We start from the raw sequence: 25,867 nt of genomic DNA, 5'->3' as shown, positions 1-25,867 counted from the left end.
TGCGGTCCCGGATCAAGAGAACTGTTGAACTTAAAACCTAAGTCAACTATCATTTCAACACGGGAGATTTCCGAATTATTTAGACTGTAAGACCAACATTATTATATGTTAATGTTCTACAAATAGTTAATTAAAGTATACTCTACCTTAATTCCTTTGCACATATCCAGAACCACTAAATTTAACCTGTGAGACATACAATGAGTATATATGGCAGAAGGAAAATATTGTTTTCTTTTGACTTGAACACCATTAAGACACCCCGACATTACGCTTGCACCGTCATAAGATTGTGCAACAATTTTTAATGATTTCATGTCAAAATTGAAATGACATAATGATATCTTAAAATAAAATTACGTTGTTAAAACTATATAGATATTTTAAATTATAAATACATTGAACTTGAGGGTGCTTAAAATAGAGTTAAGGGTGCTTAAGCACCCCCTAGCACCCCCACAGTTGTGCCACTGAACATTTTACTCACAGAATGAATTTATTTTGATAACCCCTGTATATTTACACAACACTGAACACTTTCAGTCGAAATTTACACAGAAATGAGCGTGAATATTATGTACCTACCTACTTTAATACCTGCTTTTATATGCAAAATTAATTAACTTACATATCATGGGTAAATTGTTTATTATTTACACGTAATATTGTCAGCTTATATATTATAATAAGTAAGTACCTAATATGGCTATATAGTATATATTATAGGCTATATGCCTATTGCCTATCGAAGTATTTATTATTTATTACTATTCATATTTTTATAAATGTGTGTTATGAGGAAATCTCAAATTGTGAAACTGATGCACTCATATAATTAATCTGTTAATATTTAATACATGTTGTCTTTAGTAAATATTGCACATGATATATTATATAATTTCTGTACTGTTTTGATTGTCAAGTGGATAATAAAGATAATAGTATTATTTTGAGGAATAAAGGTCGAACAACAAATAGGTACCTATTTGTTTTTCAATTGAAATCCTTGACTATTATATAAATAACAATAGAAAAAAATATTTTTGTTTTCATATAAATATTTATGATGACAAATAATAAATTAATGTATGACGTATAATGTTCGTATACCTATAGTACCTACTATTCAGAATTAAAATAGTTATTATAGATGAGGCAGTCTTTAATATTCAATTTTTTGATGTTCATTAATATTTGTTAATTGTTTGTACATTACCTACACTTTTCTCGCAAAAATGTCTTTAAACTAAGTCGTTTCAATATCGGGTGATAAAAGTGCCATATTAAAATGTCGAACCTTATGAATATAATACAACTTATAATATGCAATTATACAAACCTAACGAACAGGGAAATTTATCATTACTCATTGAAACCAATATAGCTTCTTCTTATTCTGCTCAGGGTGTGCAAAGATAAGAATATATGTGGATATTTTTTATTAATTATTATTATTGATATATGAACACATATATATATATAGCTTAAAATAATTATTACTTTAATGATTCGTTATGCTGCTCATATAAGTATAAGTGTGTTTGTATTTCTATTATTTTTAGTTATTAAATATAAGTACAAAGGTCTTTAAATAGTGTTGAGCGCTGTTGATTAATCCATTATTTGACCCATAGATGAGTATTATTGTATAGTTGAACTCGTAAGCACATTTATGTTTATGATTACATTAGTTGTATACTTATTACTTATACAGTTATACCTGATCTTTGTTGGTTGTTGTCTTACTGTCAGTTGTCAGTTGTCTTAAGTAATAGTATATTAAAATTGAAAATTCGCTACCGGTTATTTAAAGTTTTCAAGTAAGTCCTAAAAAAATAATTTCAACTAGTTAAGAAAAGATTCATGCAATAAAAATGGCGATTATATTAAAATAATTTTTTGTATAATAATTAGTAATCCTCTCCACTTGTATAACATGATGTGTAATGTGTAATATTATAAAACATTTCGCTTAAATTTAAATATAAAAATAAGGGAACTTGCTCTGCTTATAATATAATACACTAAATAGGTTTTGACTTTTGTGATGAGGTACAGTCGTGAACTCGTGAATACGTCACTGTGCATGACGCTACGAACCGCTTCATGTAGGTAATTGATGAGCTGAATTTGATTTCAATGATGATAGTTAATAAATTGTTTAGGTATAGGAATAAAACAGTAATGAGCAAAGAATATGGATGGATTAGAAAATTTGTTTAAATTTATCTTTATGTGACCGATATTTTTGTTGTAAGAATGACTTATGGGGAATATTCCAGTTTCCTTGAATTTATTTTTTAGTTTTTTTCCCGAATATTCAGAGTTAAGACAAGTAGGTTCTCGAATAATGGAATGATCAATGAAGGCTCCAAAACCTGATGACACCACACAAAATAAGAGCACACATCATTTTAAATTTTCACTTCGCTCTGCAGAATCTAAAATATAATGTTATTGTTTTTAATGAAATGTCAAACGATACCTACAGATTACAAGGTGCACAACTTATATGTACTTTTGTATTTTTGTTATCTTGATTAGTGACTATCCGAAATCAAATATTTAGTTCCTATTGTTGAACTTGTATATAATATAGGTATTCTGTATTATCATCTTCTTTCATAAAAGAGAGAAGATAAAAAAAATAATAATAATATCTCAATACATATATGAAGTGCTTGGTAGAGGTCGTAACAGGATGTAATTGCGTAGTGGCGTTGAAGGAGGGAGAAATCGTGTATATAATTATAATAATATATAGTAATTAGTAGTACTTCATCAACCAACTTTATTTTAGCGTCTAATTGTATTATATATTCATATATAGGTAGTTCTTTTAAACTGCAAGTGAACTATGAGTGAATAATTATTCATTAATATATTATTATAATTATTCAATATTAAATTATTATATAATATCGTGTAAATAATACGTTGTGGCTCAGCCGCTCAGAATCTGATAAATATTTTTAATATATCTAATATTTGAAACAAAAAGTAATATAACGTTTAGACCCAAATCAGGAGAATGAAAATAACACCATTAAGTTCTTTGAAAAAACTTAACCTAACCTAACCTAATTTGATAAATGATAGGAAACAATATAATATTTTATTTCATCAGTATTGTTAGAACGGTACCTATGTACAAATAACTAATCTTATAATGTAAATATTATGCAACTTTAATCTAATATATTAAATCGTTCTATTGATTGTATTTCTTATCACTTAAACACATCATGTTAATATCTCTAATATTTTTAGTAAACTAATACATATGATGTAATTATAATGGCCAAGTTGTGGAAGTCAAATTAATGAACTCATGATCAACAAACACAATATTTATTTGAAATTGTATATCTGTATATTTTACCTGTATCATGCTCATAATAATTAGCAATAATAATTATTCATGGGTACGTACGTTTTAATAATATTTACGATGCATAAATAACCAGAAAATTATAATATAACTGTATGAATGTAATTATTGGTACTTTTAAAAAATAATTAAAATAATGATTAATTAAATATTAAATTATACTACATAAATAAATAAACACTTTATCAATATTTTATAAAAGTGATTTATGGTATTCTGATATAAGATTTAAATAATTTTTAAATAATTTTATGGTGCATGCGTAATTTATTGGTTTATGACCTTATGGTCAATTTAGTTCTATTGAGTATTGTTATAATATTTTATCATTAATCAACACACGCGTTCTAGTCGTTTAATTTATTATTCCAGACGAAAGATGTGTTTGTGTTTGGAGGAGCTTATACTAATCAATCAATACTACAAATTAGAAAATAATATATTCTACTTAATTTCTTACCACACAACTTACCGATAAACATACCTACAGTATATACTTACATAAATTACCAACATAATAACATTGAGCAAAAATTGTGCTTTCGCGTTCATTTTTCAAGAATGACACGTAAACATCACTTATATAATTTTTAATTCACTCATATTAAATAAAATTTAAACAAAATCCACATTCTAATTAGATATAAAATGACTAAGAAATAATATTAAATGTATGTAGGTATTTGAAAACATTGTATAAATTATATCAATAATATAACTAACCAGTATAATACACGTATTGCGAAGAATAATATAAATATTAAATTTAAGCACAGATAAACTTAATTACTAAATGTTGTTAACTTTCACAGAAATCACTGCGAATCATTATATTGCCCACTTGTGTGAACGAAATTAATCTAAGACTCTACGAGAGATTAAACACAATACTATATTAGTAATGAATGAACATATGCCGTTTATACATGAAAATAATGTAGGTACAGCAATGGTTGTATTACTAAAAAAAAATTCTTAATTAATACAGATAAAGGTAAATTCAATGACTTTACTGCACATTGTAATATATATTATAAGAATTTCAACCTTCTGGATATTTATATCAAAATTAAATCAACAACACATCTAAAATAAAATTATATTTTTGATTCTGAATGGAGCGAGGCATGTATTGTTTTACAATGATGTATTTTTATTTATTTTGTTTTATTTTTGTCACCACCTTTTGGAGCAGTGCAACTGCTTTATTTTTCAACTGAAAGTGATTTTAAGTAGTAAATTGGATATATCTGGTACTTTGGTTGGTTAAAAGTAATACATTTAGGACAATTTCAAAATAATAGGGTAAACAAAAACAAATTAAGGGAAAACGAGAATTTATACGTGGAACCAAATTTAAAAAAAAATCGATTTTAAGTAGTTAATAATTGTTAAACAGTTTTGTTTTGTAAATGTAAATTTATATGTCACATCGTAATTTTTTTGGTAAGATTTTTACAAATTCAATTGAGTAGTTCTTGAGTTAATAATGTGCGTTGATAAATCAGTCGGTCAGTCAGTCACCTTATCCGTTTATATTTATATGGAGAAGATATGAAATATAGTCGACAAAAGCATATTATAATCTGCTCCATTAAAAGTACCATTTGCGACCCTGTTAAATTTCTCTCTAAAACTTCTTTGTTCATGTTCATCACCGGACTGTCGCATTATTATTTCAGTATCGTCTCTGGCTATATCTTTGACGACCTCGTCGACCTCTTCTATGAATATTTTGTCATTAATTGAATATTCAGTGTACCTATTATTAATTATACAACAAAATATAATAAACACACACACATACCATACAATCATAATAATAATTAATAACTATCATAATACCTACTAATAATGAGGAATTAATCATAAGTCATAACAAATTAATGACAGCACATAGAAATGCCAAACTTAATCTATGCATCCTTTAGATGTTCAAGAATATATATTTTAAGTTTCATGAATATTGGTTTTGTAGTTTCGGAAGAGTTACTACCTAATAATAAATTGCATTAACTGAGTAATTGAAAGGCTGCATCTAACAACGTGATTCACTAAGCATGCTAACCCCCATTTTTCCTTTAATAGTAAATTTATTTACATTCTGATTTTTAAAATTTTTAAATATGCCTACTCAAAGACCATTTTTTCAAATTCTTGAATTATTTGGTACTATTTAAAGAGTTTCCTATGGTGATACAAACTTCTGTTTTAAATGAGAACCCTCTTTTTTACTTAAAATATTTACCTAAAAATATTTACTGTATAATTTTTTTAAAACTTTTGTTGTAGGTACCTAGAGATGTAAGCTTGAACATTTTTTTTTTTTATTGAAAATTTCTGAAAATATTCAACTTTCTTTGAAAACTTGAAAATGTTGTACTTTTCTTAAATTAATTAATTTTTAAGTTTAAATATATTTAAATACTTTATAAAATTATTGTTTCATTTTTATTTAAATCGTAACAAGTATAACGTTAGAGTCAAACAAAACACTTCTAATAAAAAATAAATATAATTTGGGTAAAATTGAGGAAGTTCCCTATATTGGTAGGTATCGCATGCAAAGTATGAATTTAGCTGTTGAAATTCTTTTCAACTTTTCAAGAATTATTTAATAATCGTAACTTTACCGGAATCTATTAAAAAATATATAGTTACCATTTAAAAAAAATAAAGTTGATTTTGCTATTGGTACACCTGCGGTTATAAAAATTTTGAAATTGTAAAAAAAAATTGCCTGATAAAAATAAAGAAACACGTCTTTTTTTCATTTTAACGAAATTCTATTTCATCGATCCATAATCGTCAAAAAACCCCACGTACAATGACATAATAAGATACACTCTGTATATTGATATAGGTATATATTATATATGTTTAATGACTTGTATTTTGAATTTATTATGTTATGTTCATTAGAATAATACCAAAATTATATTAAAATTGGTAAATGGTAATAAAAGGACATATTTAAAAATATAATTATGAAGGTTAAATATACTACAACTATATAATATCAAAAGATTTATTTGATAAGAAATCAATATGATAAATTATAAAATTTTCATGAAAAAAAATACTAGTATTTATAATCAATGGAAGTATTTATTATACTTTTACAAATTACTAATATTGTTACATTCATATTAATCACTAATAAACTGTTAAAATCACTATACTATAGTTCCCATATCTTACATATCCATAATCATTGGTACACAAAGTTAAATAGGTAACTCTTGAACTATTTGTACGAATTTTTATTCACATTTTCAGAAAAGTAGAAAAATGGTAACTCGTTTGAAAAACAGAAGTTTATATCTCCATAGGACACTTCTTAAGTAGTATAAAAAACCTTAAGAATTTAAAAATATAGTCTTTAAGTAGCTATATTTAAAAATTAAAAAAATCATATTTTGAATAACTACATTATTGAAGAAAAAAGGGAGTGAGTATGCTCTGCGAATCATCCTGTATATTCTAATTAACACATTAAAACTGTATTTATAATACTTTTCCAATATATTATCATTATTTAAAAAATTTACAAGATTTCTACTGATTTCGAGAAAAGCCAAATTAAAGAAAAGTCTTGCAGCATTCTTAGTCAATGTATTGAGACATTACGTCATTTTAAGAAATTCTTTTTCGTGACTTATTTGTTATTATTTATTATATATATTTGCAGGGCTTTCGGGGGGTGTTATGAAAATATTTACTGAGCTCATAACCCCTAGTTACACCAGTGGTGGGTGAGAAATCCACACACGGCACTGTGTAGGGAAAATTTTCTGACAACCCCTCCCCACAATGATTTTTTTTAAGCACGTCACTAATTAATATAGATTAATACTAATAGCGTTTTTCAATTATTTGCATTCGGTGTGCACTGACTGCTATTGGTGAGTTATACCTACCAGAATGTGTTTACACTATTAGGTAGTTGACTTTTCTGTGTTCCATCTTGAAATCCGCACGAGTGTTTTGCACTCGGCGTGAAACTGGCGCACGAGCTATTTAAGATGGTTTCAGTTAAGTGCTACAAGATAATAAATTTTGTGTTCCACCTAAGTACAAAAGTACTGATATGGCCATAATGGATACGGTAACCGGGAAACTAGTATCAGGTCAGTGGGGAAGTAGTGACACTAGTTCAGTCGGTGGAGAATGCTATGATAATTACTAAATATCGCAAAGCATATATTAGGGACTAGGGAGCATCAAAACGCACTAAATCTTATCTTTTCTTTATAAAACTATAGTTTCAATATTATACGATCAACCTGCGTTATATTTGCGTATAATATTTATTTGTATTTCTACCAGTTTTCATCGAATACTTGTTCTGTCAAAGTACCCTCTGTTTCTATATGGTAAGTATACCTACCTACATTAAGTAGGTCTAATGAAGACTATTTTTAATATGACCAAAGCTTTCATGTACCTATTGTTGGTTTAAAAAGTTAATTTGTAAATTTTCTCTAATTATTTTATTGTATAATATTGAATATTTTTAGATAATTAATTATTTTATACATTTTATGTTCTTATAATAAACCAATGAGTATATTTCAAATGAAAATGTTTTATATTTGTTTGTATAGTTAATTACTATTAGTACCTATCTACATTTTAAGTTAACGATGATGAATTATTTGTCACAGATTATTTACAAGCCTACATTATGTTTATTTAACTATACGATTTGTATTTTGTGGGATTTTACACATTTGATACATATTAAAAAAATGTGTTACGTTCTCATTTGAAAACAAACTAATAGTAACTCTAGTAAAAAATAATAAATGCCCCATGTAACCGGAAGTGTGCGTACTACTGTATTAGTATATTATAAAATATATACCTTGTAGCACTCGTACTAGTCATACGTAGATTTTACCTGACATAAATATTAATAAATTGTAGTTCATATTATATTTTCCTTGAATTTTTAATTTTTTCTGTATTTTAAGGTTTGCATTTTTCCCCTACTTGGTTTATCGTTTATTGTTGATGAGTGTTCGTTTGACTGTTGTATATTTCAACAGGTAGATAGTCCAAATCGAAGTTGTTGATGGGAAATTGATATATTTTGACTTTTTTAGTCTTATTTGGTTAATCGTTTAATATGTTTTGATATTCGGATATATACGTTATTTTCATTAATAGGAATTGCAAATATTGTAAAATATAGTATTATGTTTAATCTATTTAATCAATTTTTTTCACGAAGTGGGCAATAAGGATTTGCAATGATTTTTGTGAAAGCTTACAAATTTAGTTGTTATTATTATCTATATATTTAAAATATATATCATACATCGCACTACGCGTGCTGGATTATTACATTATTGATATTTATTGTATTTTAATTTTTAAAGTATCCTATACGTAATTTACTTAATTAGTTCTTACGTATATCGGCATATATTTATGTAACATGCTTTATATATTATAAATTATATATGAATATTCATTCATTTTCAGTTATTTCTGCAGTATATGTTTCGACTTTTAAGTATCAACTATCAACAAATATATCTCTTCTAAAAATGTTTCGATTCCGCCGGCTACTGTTTATAATATTTACACATCGATTCCGCCGGACACCGTTCATCCCCCCCCCCCCTTTGTATATGTATTTTAAAATGTAGTCTATTTAGTGTAATTTAGACAATATATACAACAATAAATTAAAATATTAGTCCAAAATTCAATCCACGTATTTGGGCATCGAGAGAAATGACATCGGAACGTACTACAAATAGCTGTGTCTTTCCACTCAAAATTAAATTCACAATCCACAAAAGCTCATCCTAACATTTTCATATTCACCCATGTTTTAAATAAAAAAATAAAAACTGACACTTACATACAAATAAACGGAATAAACATCGAAAAAAATAGCAAAAATAGTGCTTTTAACAAAAAAAAACAAAATATTAAAACTTTATCAAATGATTTGAACGATAATAAAATGCCTAGGTTCACTTATTTGAAACATGTGTCCAAATATTATCAAAAGTAGTTTGATTTATACCTACATTTTTATTTTATCCTACTAATATAATCATTCTATTCAATTTAGACATGTGACCAAATATTATGATCAAAATTATTTACATTTATGCATTTTTATTTTATACTTATATACTATTATTATCATTTTATTCAATTTGGACATGTGACCAAATATGATCAAAAGTATTTACATTTATATATTTTTATTTTAAACCTACATAGAATTTATTATATAATTTTATACAATTTAGATTATACATAATATTAATTAGAAAAAAAGACTAACATTTATACATTTTTTTTTAAATTTTTTTTTTATACAATTTAGGGCCGTATTGCTTAACCAATATTTATGACTCAAATAACATTCATATACCAGACTTGGGCTTAAGAAAAGACAAATTAATACTTAAATTAAGGTTGTTCGAGACCTACCTTAAGTAATTATCACAAATTTTAATATTTTAAATTATTAAAATTATTAAATATAAACAAAAGTATTATAAACAGTATCCGGTGGAATCAAAATGTAGATATTATAAACAGTACCGGCGGAATCAATATAAACCTTTTTCCTAAGCAGGTAGTTTCGGCGGAATCAATAATTCCCCAAAGAAAGAAATTATACTCCTAACCAGCTTTTGACAAAATTGATATTGTGTTTTTTGTAATTCATAAATGAATAACTGTAAATATTTTAATTTTTACAAAATATTTATATTTTCATTTATTATAATTATTTATAAGTTTTACCGTGTAGACTATAGATAACAACAAAAACAAAAACCAATTAATGCACTAGCTAGGCTATACATATAAAAACATAATCACTAAAATTCGATCTGTGTTAGGTATCCTTCATGTTCATATAACCACTATTTCGCGTTGTGGAGAATGCAGCAAGATAAGTCACATATTAAGGGTTATAGTAACCTAATATTTAAATATAAACAATTCCATTTTACTAGATAATAGCTTTTAGAAGAATTTTACTAAAATATAATTCATAATGCCACTCGTTAAATAATGGAAATATTTATCTATATAGTTTTATTCTTAGTTCCACTTTTATTCTACTAAAAAAAAATATACAAGAAATCTCGTTTATATTTCTGTAATAAAATAGATATTCGTATACGGTCGTTAAACTGTATAAGATAGGTAAAATAACATTGCAACACTGACTAATTACATTAGTAATATATGTATATAACGATGATTTGTATGTTTCGCATGTTCATATTTTTATATTATTATAATTTTGTTTATTATATACCTACATAATATATATTACTTAAATTAACTACTTTTAATCTTTTCAATTTTATCTTTAAACAACCGGTGTAGGGTTCTTTAAAACTAATCGGAATTTCAGCACGTTGAGTGTAATATACTTTTTTTAAATAAAATACCGTTAAAATTCATCAAAATACGTTTTATAAAACATTAAAACCAATGTTTTTAACGCAGATCTACAAGGTCTACGAAAACAAAGACATTAATTTTATCTTCATCAACAATAATAAAGTATTATTATTAATTTTCTAATTAAACACAATACATATATCTAATAATAAAATGTTAATCTTGTTTATTATGGGAAATAAATGTCTTTAGGTAGTAGGTACATTAAACATTTTGTTATATCTAACAAAATAGCCACCTATTGCCGAGTACTAATTAGGTATACAGGGTGATTCATCAAGCATGATCACCCCAAATTTTTCCTTAAATTAAGATTTAATCAAATTTTGATTTTTGGAATTTTTAAATATACTCATAGTCCATAGACCATATTTTCAAATTCTTGAAATTTTTGAACTACTTAAGGAGCATCCTGAGGCATTACAAACTCCTGTTTTTCAAATGAGAACCTTCTTTAGTTACTAATAATTATTTAGTGGATATTTTTTTTGAAAATTTGTTGTCAAAATTTTAAAATTCAAATGAGTAATTTTTTGTTTTAAAATGTTTGTATTAAAGATAATAGTCCTTAAAAATGGTTTTACATAAATATATAATAGACGTAAAATTGGATCTAGTATTTAGTATCTAGTACTGTAATTTAGTGACACACCTGGTTTAGTGTATATTTAAAAATTCCAAAAATCAGATTTTGAATAACTGCGTTATTGAAGAAAAAAGAGGATGCATGCTTGGCGAAGCACCTTGTATAATATTATAATATTTTTTTATTATTTCAATATAAGTTTTTCTTAGCTTATAAGTTTTTTAATATACTTACCACTGCAGGTGGTTATCAGTTATCTGATTATGTAAATATATGTACAGTTAAAAAAAAAGTTAAGCATGGTGGACGTAATACTATTAGTTATATAAAAATATAAATAATTAATAGGTACGATAATTATTCCAATAGCCATTGCTAATGTAATGTACGATAACTAAAATATCCTTTAAAATAGATGGACATCGTCTCCACAAGAATCGTTTTTTGTATGTAATAATAATTTATCATTGAATTCAAATTTAACACACGTTTTTTGACCATGTAAAAACTAGGTACATTTATTGTATAGCTACAATCGAAACCGACCATACAACAGAGTGACTTCCTTGATGTTTTCTTATAAACTGTGTTTAGCTACCTAACGCTAGTTTCTATAAGTAATCAGCGCTAGTTTTGGTTATTTTTGTATATGACTTTGGAATAATTTTTTTCATATAAAAAAAGATAAAAATAATTTTATTTTGGGAAGACTTGTTTTATTATTAATTTTGGGGGAACTTTCTCATTATACTTTCCCTAACAGTGTGAGTACCTAACTGTGTGTTTTGTTGATTTTTATTGATTACCTGGAATATTATATAATTTTGGAGCTTCAATTTTTTTTTATTAAAGTTTTTTTAAACGTGGAAATGGGTAGATACAATAAGCAATATTATTATATTGTCTTATAGGCAAAAGAATCATAGGATTAGCGTAGTTGCGTGATATATAGTTACTATTTTATTAATAAACGATATAACAATATAATTTAAATAGGTATATGTAAATATAATCTTTAAAATATGATTTTTTTTTTAGGAAAACATTTGGTTAAAAAGAATGAACTCAACTGATAAGTTCCTTGTACCACCAACTGGAGAACAGAAAATAAGCAGTGTTGTGTTCGACGTACCAAAGTCTGAAATGAAAAGTAATTACCTTTAAATTTGATTAATTACAGAAAAATCATTGGCAGGTACCTATAATATACTATGTTCGGTACCTACTCAAATAATTTTCATCAATATTCTTATTTCGGTTCAATTTTATTGTTTTGTTGATTTGATTTGATTGTAAGTATTATAGTATTTATTTTATGAATTGCCCAACCCCACTTAACATGCCACTCAATAAAAGTTGAATAATACTCATTTCGAACAACATGAAATTGAAATAACTATATGTTTAGATTAGAAACACATTATATATTTATATACTTATTAATATGAATTATTATTTTTAATTAAACCAGTGGCGTAATAGAGATGTTTGTGGGGGCAAAAGTATCATTTTGCCTCTCCAAATAATCCACATTTAAAAAGTATTCTTAACTAGGCTGTTAACTAATATTATAATATTAAAATATATTTTTCGTCAAATTACTTTATAAAAGTTTATATTTATTTTAGGTTTCTCTTTTTGAATAATATTATGGTGTCAGTGTTACGGTTATCGCAATAATTGCATTCATGACTATTATTATCCGTATTATTATTCGTGAACATGTTATTATCTTGAAATCGCGATTATGACTACAGGAACGGCCAAATTGGTGATTCATTTTTTTGCCCCCCCCTAGATTTTTATTCAGTTACGCCACTGAATTAAACTTAACTTCAATGAAAAATTAGCGCTCGGTGGCGATTAGTTATAATATATATTTTTGATTATAAAAATCTTTGATTTTAATGCTTTTATAATCATTAAACAATCAAATTAATAAAACAGTTTTTAAGTAGGATTTTAGATTCTGACTGGAGCGTTAATTGATTTTATAGTGATGTGTGTGTTTTTTTTGTGTTTACACATGAAAAGTACTTGGAACATACATCCATTATTATCCAAGGGGGTGGTTCAAAATTTAGTATAGGTAATCAGTATTTATCGAAATAATCGGGGAAAAAATAATTTTTTATGCAAACCCAGTTTTTGACTAAATTGATTATGTTATTTTGGTGTAACAAAAAAACGAATGATTACTGGATAGACATGTACTTAAAATTTTAATTCAACGTTTTTAGTAGGTTTGAGCTACTTATAGATATTTTACATTTACGAATTTTTTTTATTTAATTTTTCTATAATAGGTACGATAGGTATCTACCGATAAAATGTTTTCGCACGGTTTTCTATAGTTAATGGTGTAAAAATAATAAAAGATACATCTAATAATAAAGATACATAAGTACTGTTTTTTTTAGCATTTGAAGTTAAAACTTTTACAAAATTAGTCAAAATCACAAAAATTTTCTAAATTAAAATTTGGACAAAATTTTATATTTAAACGGAGAATAACGATTTTACTTATTTTAATGTCGTAATACAAGAATATATTTTGTCGATTGAATTTAAAACTTTTATGTATATTATTATATTTTATAAACACAGTGAGGTTTTCAAAACATTTAGATTAATTTTAATAAAAATGTCTATTTAGTTTATATACCGAATCACCTAAATTAATAATTAATTGCAATATATTAATATGATAATAGGCTAACAGGACCGCCTCGGCTCAGAATCATTTTTCGTATGCAATTATTTACTATATAATTAAAATTAACACTTCCATTATATTGACCTACTCAATTACGAGATAATGAGATACCCTCGACTTTTACTGTACTGCAGAGTGGTTACCTACTTTTTTCCATTTTTGTTTTTTAAATTTGTTTTTCAAATTATGTTATATGAGAAAGGAAAGACATTCGTTGATGGATTTTGAATCTTAAAAAAGTTGGTTTATGTATATAGTATTTTTCTACATTATCGAATGATGATGTTTAATTTATTAATTGTTATAGGCACCTATTTCTAATTATATGCAATCGAATAAAAGTTGAAGGCAATTTTTTTTGGACTATTTATGTATAAACGTATTATATTATGAAGTATTTCTGAAACCCACTTCAAATATCATGCTCCTATTTAAAGGTAGTATATCTAATAATTATCTATTGATGATCCTCTATATTATACTTAATCATTATTTTATCAGTAACACACTAACACTACCTATCTATTTAAAATTATCTATAAAATTATTCAATATTTATTAGTAACCTACAGGTTCCTTATAAGTTCTTCATATATCAATTAAAATCTTGAAAATATATTATATTGACTATATTTTTTATAAGAGTTTAAAGTTAGAGTTTTTCTGAAATTCGTTAAAATCCCACTTCAAATATCATGCTCCTACTTAAAGGCAAGATATCTTCATTGCATAAATCCTCTGTATACTTAATCATTGTTTTATCAGTAATATATATTTATATTTTAATTCAGATACCTATTTACAATAACAAGTATCATTAGTGTGTTATGGAATAATGTATGTAACTCTACTCGTAATTTTGTAAATCATTGCATATTTGCTTAATAAATTGTTTTTTTCTAACATTACGGACGTAGTAGCCAGTAGGTGGTTATTATAAATATTATATAAGTTATGTAAAATGTCAAGGTATCAATTAGTTGCCCCAGTGTCGATCAAACAAGATAAAAAAAGTTTAATTACCATATAGGTACAATGATACATACGATAATACAGTTGTATATAATATAAAATATAGAGTTGTTTTAAACTATTATAATATATTTTCAAGAAATATTTGTTTATACCATAGAGTAATAATATATAGGTTTATACACTTACATTAAGACGCAGTTATTTAAATGAGTTTTATTTTATTAAAAATTAATATCCGTTTTTTCAAATTCTTCTTCTAAAATAGTTCTTAAATTTTGATTTTTTTCTTGCTCTTTTGCAATTTTATTTTGAAGTGTATGATAACTATCGTCTTTAACTTCCATTTTTTGAATCATAGAAATTAAATCGTTTTTTTCCTTCGTTAACAATATTACACGGTCATTAGCATTATTTAATTTATTGTTTCTAAATGCCAGTTCTCCTAACAAAGTTCTTATTTGTGTTGAACATTCAGTCTCCTTTTGTTTTAACTTCTCATTTTCCATTTCTAACATTTTTATTTTGATATCCATTTTATGTTTATGCTCTTCAATATCCATCTGAAGTTTAATTTCTGCATTTGCTTCTAATTCTTCGTTTTCATTTATTTTAATAACTTTGTTTTCTGAATTAAAAATATCAACAGCGTCACTTATTATATTCATAAATTTCAATTGTAAATTATTATAAAAATCATTCAGTTTTGTTTCTAATTTTTTAGGAGTCTGTTCTTTATTAAACATATTTTGTATTAAGTATTTTCTAACATCGTGTAAATCATAGAATTCATTTGGTTCAATAATGTTTTGAAGCCAAAAATGATACTCCATATTCCTTTCAGATACGTCTAAATAATTATCCCATACATGTTTATATGCTTCTTCTATTGATAAGTCTAGTTTTTGATAACCTGTTGTAGAATTAATGTTTTGCCAGATTAATGGTTTATTATGATTAAAAACAAAAACGGCATGATCTTTTTTAAATGAAGCCTCTGGTTTCGGGAATGTTTTTCCAAATTTGTCTTGCAGAGTATTTTGAACCTATAAAAGTATAAACATTAAATATTATAAGAGAATGAAAAGGAGATAACAAATATTATCATATAGTACATAGCATGTACAACTAATTTAGTAAAAATAAATCGTATATACTATGTAGTCTAGGTCTTCAGGTTCTTCAAATTCTAACATTTTGTTATCAGATAATAAATCCTTTTTAAACTTATTGATCGATTCGTAGCTCATCTTTAACTCATTGTATGCTGTACCGAACGCAATCTGCTGTCTTTTGTAGTTAGTAAGTTTTACTTTGTATGTTTTTTGACATGTATTGTTTTTTTGCTTGGTTTCTATTCTGCTGGTATTCAAAGAAGCAACCTTTTTTAAAATATTTTTATCGTCTTCTAGTATGTTTGAATCGTGTAATTGAGTTAGTTGATCATTACTGACGGTTAACTTTAAAAGTCTATTTTCGTTTTTATTAGAAAAATTTTGAGACATATTTGGTATTGTAAAACTTTATTTCAATAAAATGTGACCAAAGTTATGTTTTAACCTTTATTGTTATTTCCAAAATAAAAATTGTTAGTTTTTGTTGTTTATAAAACCTACATTCGAAAACATAAATATCTTTTAAGCCAAAATATATATTAATATAATTTACCTTTTTTATGTATAGGTAGTACAACACGTGTCACACAGTTTGTTTCGTTAACACCACCCACCCACTATGTAACTGTTTGTGATAAAAATATAATATAAAATATTCTGCCTGAGCATTAAAACTTATATAACTATTTCATACTTGAAAATTAAATGAAAATAGTAATTCAATTTTTAAAATATTTATTAAAAAAAATATATCATTTTAATGTCGAGTAGGAAACCCAAATAGGTACTTCAAATTATAATAGTAATATTGTTACTCTTTCTAGTATTGATAATTTCGTAACTAATTTAGATTTTAGACGATGGACGTGACGTCGATGACACATAATTGACACCATGGTCCACGCTGTTGCTAATGATAACATGGCAATATTATGTTTATGGACAAGTGAAATCGTTTTAGATATTTTATATACAAACGTAAAACAATATAATGATAATCTATTACAACAAACTATAAACTACAAACAAAATTTAAAAACTATAGCCGAATGTATAAGAAGTTGTCTATGACATTTTTCTTAAAATCTAATGATAAAATAAAGTTATCGACTAGATTATTGACACTATCGGATTTTAATAAAGATACGATTATGAAAACATTAAAAAAAAAAATCAAACTAATTGAAATAATATATTATTAGTTTTTTTTGTATTGTACCTATTCTATTTTTTAACTCGTTAAATATTGTTAGTGCTTTATTTTTTTTTAATTACATACATGCATTAAAAATTATCTTTAATTACCATAACTGGTCATTATGTCTACTTTTATTCTACAAATAAATAATATATTATTGGTATCGAACGTCAAAACGAATCGTCAATTAATGTACTTATTGTACTAATACTCCAGTAAACACGATAACAGCTTCTGTAATTAATTGACAATTGTTTTAGCGTGATTACTGATTTTACAATATTACCAAGTAATAGGTTATAACTTATAAGTAAATATGCCACTGGGTGACTCCCCCCCTCCCGTCAATCAAATCTCATCAAATTTACTTATTGTATAACATGTAAATACAGATTGTAAATATACCTATACATTTTTTAGCAATAAAAAAAATAAGTATATATGCCTTATCAGTTAGCGTTCGACGCGATTAATCTCTAAAGATTTGTGCTGAGTACATAGGTACTACCATGGATTAAAAACGATTCGCAATATAATTGGTGGTGTTTGTGTATTAAATCACACAATCAATACCTACATAATAGACGTTAAGCTGGGTAAACAGTCTTACAGTAGGAGTTAGCCGCGGCAACCGTAATCCGTCTCCCTATCTGTTACGTGCAGTCATTAGTCTTTATAATGTATAGTACTATAGTGTGATTTATCCATAGAGTAATGAATATAAGGATTTTTCTTAACTGAGCTACCTACATCGTACATTAATTTCATTAAATATGCTCCCTGCAAATGTTAATATCCTAAAATAATATTTTATTGTACCTACCATATATATTATTTTCAGTAAATATATTTTATTATTTCAACAAATAATTTAAATTTATTAAAAAATATTTGTCAGCTTTAAGTCACAATAAAACACCGTAAACACATCAGTTGAATTTATTGACGGCCAACCATTCTTCCTTGAGCTGTCTCTGAAGTATAGACTTATTGCTCCCTTCGCCTTAATTGTACCTATATCTTTGTTTTTGTCAAATTCCATAACAGCTATATTTTATATTATCCATTTTACTATTCAACTCAATACGATGTAATATTTATTTATAAATTGTTCTTAACTTCGAAATACGTAGGTAGTAGCCAGTAGGTCATATCAAAATATAATAATTAGTTAAACTTAGTTATCACTTTTACGTTGTTAAATATGCTTGTTGTAGTCTGTAGGTTTAAAAGAAAATTTTAGGTAGCTTACTTGTATCTACTAATGAGTTGTAGTACCCTATATTTTTCAATTTTTGTATCATTCCGCAATTATGTCACGGGAATCACTCAAATCCTCAGGCGAAGAGAAGTGTCGTCGTGGAAGGATCGTGTGTTCCGTAACTATACCCCACCGCCCACTGCAACCAACCAAGTATAGTTAGTACCCTCCGTGGCGGCCGGGCGGCGTGCAAATTGAGCGCTATCACGCTCGCGCCTGCGCAGTCACTGTCAGCGTCCAGCCGATTAATTTTATCGGATAAGGTACACAGTGCCGCGAATAAATATAAACAAGCCGACACATGGTTCAACGACCGCGGTCACCGGTAGTGATGGTAGCGGTACCTAGTGGTAACTACTGCGGCTGGTGGTGACTGGTGTAATGGTGTTATAGTGGACGGTGTTGGTGGTGTACTACAACTGACTACCGGTGTAGTTGTAGTGACGAAGGCGGCAGTCGCGGTAGTTTTGTAGTATAGTATTTTTCGGTGCGATTCATAGTAAAACCGTCGACTGAGTTCAGAGGTCGCGACGTCGTTCTACGATATAGTGTACCTATATGGTATATTATATTTTAATTATTTGCATACTTATTACATTCGGACGACGACTTCGAGATAAAAGCCATGCCGACATATTTTTACAACAGAGGTAAATATTTAAATATTAATTATTGTACGAAGGTACGAAGGTACGAACACAGAATCGATGAAATATTATGTATCGTCTATTTTGTGAGATATTAACTATTAAAATCGACGTACATTTTTAACATTTTTTGTCTGTCGCCGTTATCTTTATAGTTTATATCCTTTGTAATAAAATACTTTTTTTTTTGTTATCGAAAAATATGCAACTGTCGATAGAACGGAAAATTAATGTAATAAATTATATAATAACGTTAAAACATTAATTATCATTTGATAGTGTAAAACGGTGCTGGTTTGCTTTTGCTTCTAGAAATTTCCACCGATTAAATGATAACAGACGACGCGTAATCGTATTACCGCCCGCCCTTTATACCTCGCGGCCACAAAACGTTATCATTTATCAGTTATACTAAGGGACAAGAGCACAACTTACTGTCAATGAACATGGCTTGTGTGACTTTGGTTAAATTATCATTATCGTTATAACTCATGCACAAATACAACTGCTGTCTGTAGGTTGCATCTATAGATAATATTATTAACAGGCTTCGGTAGTTATAGCATTTTTAAATAAGTTACTTTTTAGAGCTTTAATAATTAATAGTGCCCACAAACACCAAAATATGTGCTATAAATAGCTCTAAAAATTGGAAATATGCAAAAAAAAAAGAAAATTAAAGTTTCTTATATTTTTATAGACATTTTTTTATATTGATCTTAAGCATCGGCAACCGTGACCATTAGCATTTTATGGGAGGGGAGTGGATACGGTTGGTTGAAGAACACGTGTATGTGGAGCGAAAAACCTGGGTGGTCACCTAACCGGTAACTAGCGACGCCGGATGATGCTTAACCTCAGAGCACGTTAGTGATTGAGGTTAACTAACTAGGCACACTAGGCCCCATAGATGGAAATAAAGAATAACTATGCAAATAAATGCCATCACAGTAAAAAAATCACTTCAATATAATATTATATCTATTAGCCCCTGATTTTGTACCTATTAATATTAATATATTAATAACATTATTATTCGTTTAAATAGAAATACGAAATAATTTTTTTTTTTTTTTTTAAATCAGGAAAAGTATTTTTGTTTACAATCTTGAGAAGTTCTCAATAATTATTAAAACAATGACATTATCTTTATCATTCTACTTTCTACGAATTTAATAGCTGTCTATTGTATATTATACAAATATGTATCATTGTTTTTTTTTCTGGGCTAATCAAAACATTCACCTGTTAGGGGCCCTTTTTTCCTTTTCCGCTGGGTCTTTTCGAACCAGTCTGAAACTGTGACTACTAGCGGTTTTGTTCTATACATAGACCTATAAATCTATGGTTCTATACTTGAATACATCTATACATTTTCAATAAATTAAATTCTAATTTTAAACATTAGTGATGATTGAATACAAATGAGATCAATAATGTGTGATTAATTGCATTTATATATTATGAGAATATGCCTAAAAATTTAAAATAGTAACTACTTATAAAATTATTCTAATTCAAAAAATAATAAATACGCAAAAATTATCAATTATTGCTTATGAAATCAGAGAAATGTAAAAAAAAAAATTGTATCCTAATTGAGAATTTGAGATGTTCTAAAATTTGAAGCATTTTGAAACAATATGCAAGTACTGGAACTTCTGAGCCTTGATAATTAATTTAATTTATCTCTAATATTTATCCCGGGTATCGTCGACTCTTGCGAGTTGTGGTGACGTTTGCGTTCGGTACGGTCAGTGTCAACTAGTCAAGGCCGCTCCCAGTGTCGCCGTGACATTTAAATCGATATGACGTATCTTCCGTATAACATCAATTTATTACAATATCCGCGGTTCCAGCGGCCGGCACGCTTACATAATAATAGTAATGAATAATGATTATATAGTATTATCAATCGTAACTGTTATAGTAAAAGCGTTGTTAATGCTAATTAGAATTCCATGCCTTCCGGTATTCAATTTACCAATGAGTTATCAACTAGTACGTCAACACAGTTTATGGCACTTTGATCTATGCTATACTGCTATAGTGCTATTGACTATTGAATAAAGATAGTACACGGAACTAGTTAAGAGTTGATGTTTAGATGTTCTAGCTCTAAAAACAGGCTAAATAAATGTTTTTGAAAAACAATTTAGGAACTTGAGTTCCGCTGTCATAGTAGATATCGGTGTACCACAAAAAAACACATATTGCAAATTCAATACTTTCATCTCTCCACTAAAAATCTAAAACATAAACACCCATTAATTTTGTTTTATTCTTCTAATTTAATAATGAATATATTAATATAATATATTATAGCTTCCATAACTACTATAAATGACTAGCTATATCTCAGATTACGAATAGTAATTTTTAGGTTTTTCACTTTACTCGCTCTATAAGACTTACTCTTGTGCTAAATTACACGTTTCTACCTATACGGGAAGTACCTTATAATCTTGATTATCAGTGGGCCAGTCAGTAACAAATATTCAAACTTTGAAAATCTCCCCTAGTCCCCTGTTTAAAAGGATTAATTGTTGTGTTCTAAGTTTTAAAAGTACGACTATACGAATGTTAGAAAAGCCAGCTCAAGCTGTACGTGTAAAGATACACTGCCATTGCTAGAAATTTTCCGGTCAAGATAAATTATAAGATATCCTTAGAAATAGACATTAGATAGTAGATACTAACACAAAAGTCACAAAATCTTTGCTCACTGCTCAGTGGCCAGTGCTCAGAACTGTTTTTCGTATGCGCAATGACTTATCTGACTTAAATTTAAATTGAACTCAATACTCATTATTATAGTGACCTACTCATTACCTACTATAGGTAAGTCTCCACACCTTATATACTACGGAGTAATTTTTCAATTAGAGTTTTTTTTTTATGAATACAAGTAAAAATATAGCATTATTAATATAGTATAATAACGCAGGTAATCTTAACGGAAGGCATTCATTATTTCAAAAAGTATTAACGTTTTTGAAAATATTATTTTTACATGGTTCACGTTATTACAAAATGACTTTTTTAAATTATATTTTTGAATATTTTTATCCTTAAATTGTTTTAAGTTTTTAATTTTTTTGAAAAACAACATACAGCTTTAATATCATATTCGAAAGCAGAATATATTTCTGAGTATTTCGATGCATAAAAATTTGATTTCCACGAGTATTTTATAAGTTGTTTTTTGTTGTTTATTATTAGATTCTACTATTCTAGTGTAAACAGTATATAGTATACAGGGTGAGTCTTTTATCAAACAACACTCATTATTTAAAAAAGTGTAAGTTTTTTTGAAAATATTTTTTTACATACTTTCAAGTCGCTTATAAAACAACGTTTTTCTTAAAAAATTATATTTTTAAATATTTTTTATCCTTATAATTTTTTAAATTTTTACTTTTTTGAATGACAACATAGGGTTTTAATTTTTTATTCCAAAGCAAAATATTTTTCTTAATATTTTGATACATGAAAATCGAATTTGGGACTTAAAAAAATATAAGCATTAAAAATATTTAAAAATGTAATTTTTTAAGAAAAACGTTGTTTTATAAGCGACTTGAAAAATATTTTCAAAAAAACGTACACTTTTTGAATTAATGAGTGTTGTTTGATAAAAGAATCACCCGGTATAGCATACCTATAGCTATTTTATAAGTTATAAGTATTTAAAGTTTCGATGATTAGAGTGGAGTGAATGTGATACGTAGTTACCCCGCAAAATGTTGGTCCAATACTCCACGTATCAAAACTTTAAATACTTATAACTTATAACTTATAAGCCACGGACTATGATAGAGAGAACTGGAAACGAAATTAGGGGCGAGTGATGGGGAGCCGGGCCGCAATAATTGTCTCGGTAGCTTCTAGCCTTCCCTGCCCAAATTGGTACATAGCCACATGCATGCTATCTGCTTGACAAAATATCAACTATTTGGATTTTGGTTTTTCATTGATTTTTATTATTTTCATTCTTATTATCACTCAATTTTCCACCCAACCACTAGGTAGCGTTAAAAACAATGTACTTAAGAAAACAGTATATATAATAATTATACTCGTCCTAAATTCAATTTTTATGTATCGAAATACTAAGAAAAAAATGTTGCATAGAATATTAAAATAAAACTTTATTTTGGGCCGTGGCTAAAAAAAAAATAAAACTATATGTTGTTATTTAAAAAAGTAAAATACTTAATAATATTAATAAGAATGAAAAGATATATTTTTCAAAAACGTTAAGATTTTTTGAAATAATAAGTGTCATACATTAAATAGATTACCTGGTATATTATATTATGCTGAGTTTCATACAATAATAATTGATTGATTTATTGGTTCTATAGAACCTAATGGACCAGTCATGGGCCAATAAATCATGTTTAATGGACTATTATTAGTTTACCATTGATTAATTGTTTAATGATTGTTTAAGCAATAAGAAACCCGGCAATATTATACGAAAACACTGTCATGACTTATTAAAAAAACATGCTGGGTGTAAATAGTTTTTAAAACTCTTATAACTAATAAATTGGTGTAATTGTCTTAAGATTATAGCTTTTAAGTTAATTTTAAATATGTTTGAGATTATATGGTATTATTACCTATGTCTTTATAGTTTTGTAGATTGATATGATTTTTATTTAAAAATATAATACAAGTGTTCTATATGTACCTAGTACTACCTTCGCACAACATATTATTGTCTATTAATAATTAATCTATTGATTATGGTTTATTAAATACTTATTACTTATAGGTACCTACTAAGTAAAATATAGTTTTTTAGCTGTGTAGATAATAGGTATAAGTTTGATTTGAGACTTAAATTATTTTATATTGTATAGTTGTCTAATTAAGTCATAGATAATATAATGTGCATATCCTAAAACAATATTAATCATTGATGTTTGTTAAACAAGCTTAATGTACTAATGTTTTGATACAACTCCATCCACTAAGTTACGTTTAATATGCAAAGAATATACCTACTTAAGTAATATTATTTATGATGAATAACTACAGTGTGCTGTTTAAAGTCATGGCATTAATACATCAAATATAGTAAATCAAAGTATACATGTTATCTTGTATTCATATTCAAACTTTAAATTCATGATAAACTATACCAAAGTTATAAATGCTGTTTAAAAAATTCTTTCATCGTAAAACTAAAATCATCACAGTAATTTTAATTTAAAATCCATAAAAATAGTTTACAATTGATTTTTGAGGTTTTAAAATTATGACCGTCTAAATGACAGATATATTGGGTTCTTTTGTACAAGTATTTAACCAAATTTAGGTATGAATGTATGGATATTCACAGTTAAAATAACTTTCTCATCGAATGATTTTCTTATTTAGTTGTAATTCAAAAACAAATAACTGAAGATACTTAAAATATTTACCAAATGTTTATTTTATTATCTTATATACATGATATAGAGTTTCCAAAATATTTTTTAGTTATTTATATAGACATTTGAAATTTAAAATTTTTTAGTTTTTTTTTTCTAAATATGTCAATAAATATTTTTTTGCGGTGTCAAAAAGCTTGAAAATTTATCACAAGGTTCCTCATAACTCATATGTTATTATCATAGACATTTATTAATATAAAAGATACATAGCCATGACTTTTTTATAATCATTTGAAGTTCAAATTTTGATAAAACTCATTAAAATCACGAAAATGTGTAAATCATTAATTGTAATTAATAGTTTATAAAATGTTCAATTTTTATAGCTGAGACTTAAAAATGTGATATATAGGTATAAGCCATAAGGTTTCTATTAACTAATCTATACTGTAACCAAAAAATATATTGACACATTTTTTTTTATAGACATTTTAAGTTCAAATTTGGAAAATTAGATATTTAAACGAAGACTAAACTAAAAATATTATTCGTGGGTAGGTACTTGAAACATTTATAGTATGTTATTATATTATGTTTTTACACTCAATGTAAAATGACAAAAATGAATTCAACCTACAATCTACTGTATTACTTAATACTTTATCAGCAATAAAATCATAAAATGTACTTAGGAATATATAATTATGCTTATAGACCATCTTCGCTCAGAATAGTTTTTCGTATATGCAATGATTCATCATTGAATTTAAATTTAAGAATTTAACACATCCATTATGGTAGTGATCCATTGGACACCTACTGTACAGCAAAGTGGTTCCCATTTGTCCAACTTTTAGATTCTGAACGAAGTGATGAATGTATTGATTTTACAATGATGTGTGTTTTTTTTTTTTTTTTTTTTGTGTCTGACGACAACTTTTGGAGCAGTAAAAATGCTTCGATTTTCAAAAGTTGTACCTTTTCTGAAAGGAAAGTGAATCTAGTTGGTACTTTGGGGGGTCAAAAGTGAAAATTTCCCAATACTTTTCAAAAGCGGCAGGAAAAACCTTAAAAAAATAACGGAAAAACGCGAATTTTTACAGCAAAACCAATTTTTGACAAAAACGAAAACTTAATTTTACTGT

The 25,867-nt window shown here is 26.7% G+C and overlaps 2 protein-coding genes across 5 annotated transcripts in view; one reads left to right on the top strand and one right to left on the bottom strand.

Moving 5' to 3' along the window:
* LOC100168499 (aquaporin AQPcic-like) overlaps positions 1-25,867 on the top strand; it is a 48,767-nt gene that overhangs the window by 11,891 nt on the left and 11,009 nt on the right. For 2 of the 4 annotated variants that reach the window (XM_008181169.3, XM_029491045.1), the window contains one exon: positions 12,465-12,576. In XM_008181169.3, the coding sequence (XP_008179391.1) occupies positions 12,465-12,576 (112 nt within the window). 4 annotated transcript variants of the gene reach the window in all.
* Positions 15,223-17,265, bottom strand: LOC100570289. Its single transcript, XM_003241965.4, has 2 exons — positions 16,272-17,265; positions 15,223-16,160 (listed from the first exon to the last, which is right to left on the bottom strand). Exons 1-2 carry the CDS (start codon positions 16,617-16,619, stop codon positions 15,339-15,341), a joined length of 1,170 nt encoding a protein of 389 aa, XP_003242013.1. The 5' UTR covers positions 16,620-17,265; the 3' UTR covers positions 15,223-15,338.

The sequence above is a fragment of the Acyrthosiphon pisum genome, chromosome A3 (assembly GCF_005508785.2).
Source record: "Acyrthosiphon pisum isolate AL4f chromosome A3, pea_aphid_22Mar2018_4r6ur, whole genome shotgun sequence".
Classification (NCBI taxonomy): Eukaryota; Metazoa; Arthropoda; class Insecta; order Hemiptera; family Aphididae; genus Acyrthosiphon; species Acyrthosiphon pisum.
The sequence above is the reverse complement of the archived record's forward strand: the minus strand, read 5'-3'. Positions and strand labels throughout refer to the sequence as shown.

Coding starts and splice junctions, on each gene's coding strand:
- LOC100570289 (XM_003241965.4), bottom strand. CDS start 16,619: ATGTCTCAAAATTTTTCTAATAAAAACGAAAATAGACTTTTAAAGTTA. Junction 16,161..16,271: donor CTGAAGACCTAGACTACATA/GTATATACGATT, acceptor ATACTTTTATAG/GTTCAAAATACTCTGCAAGA.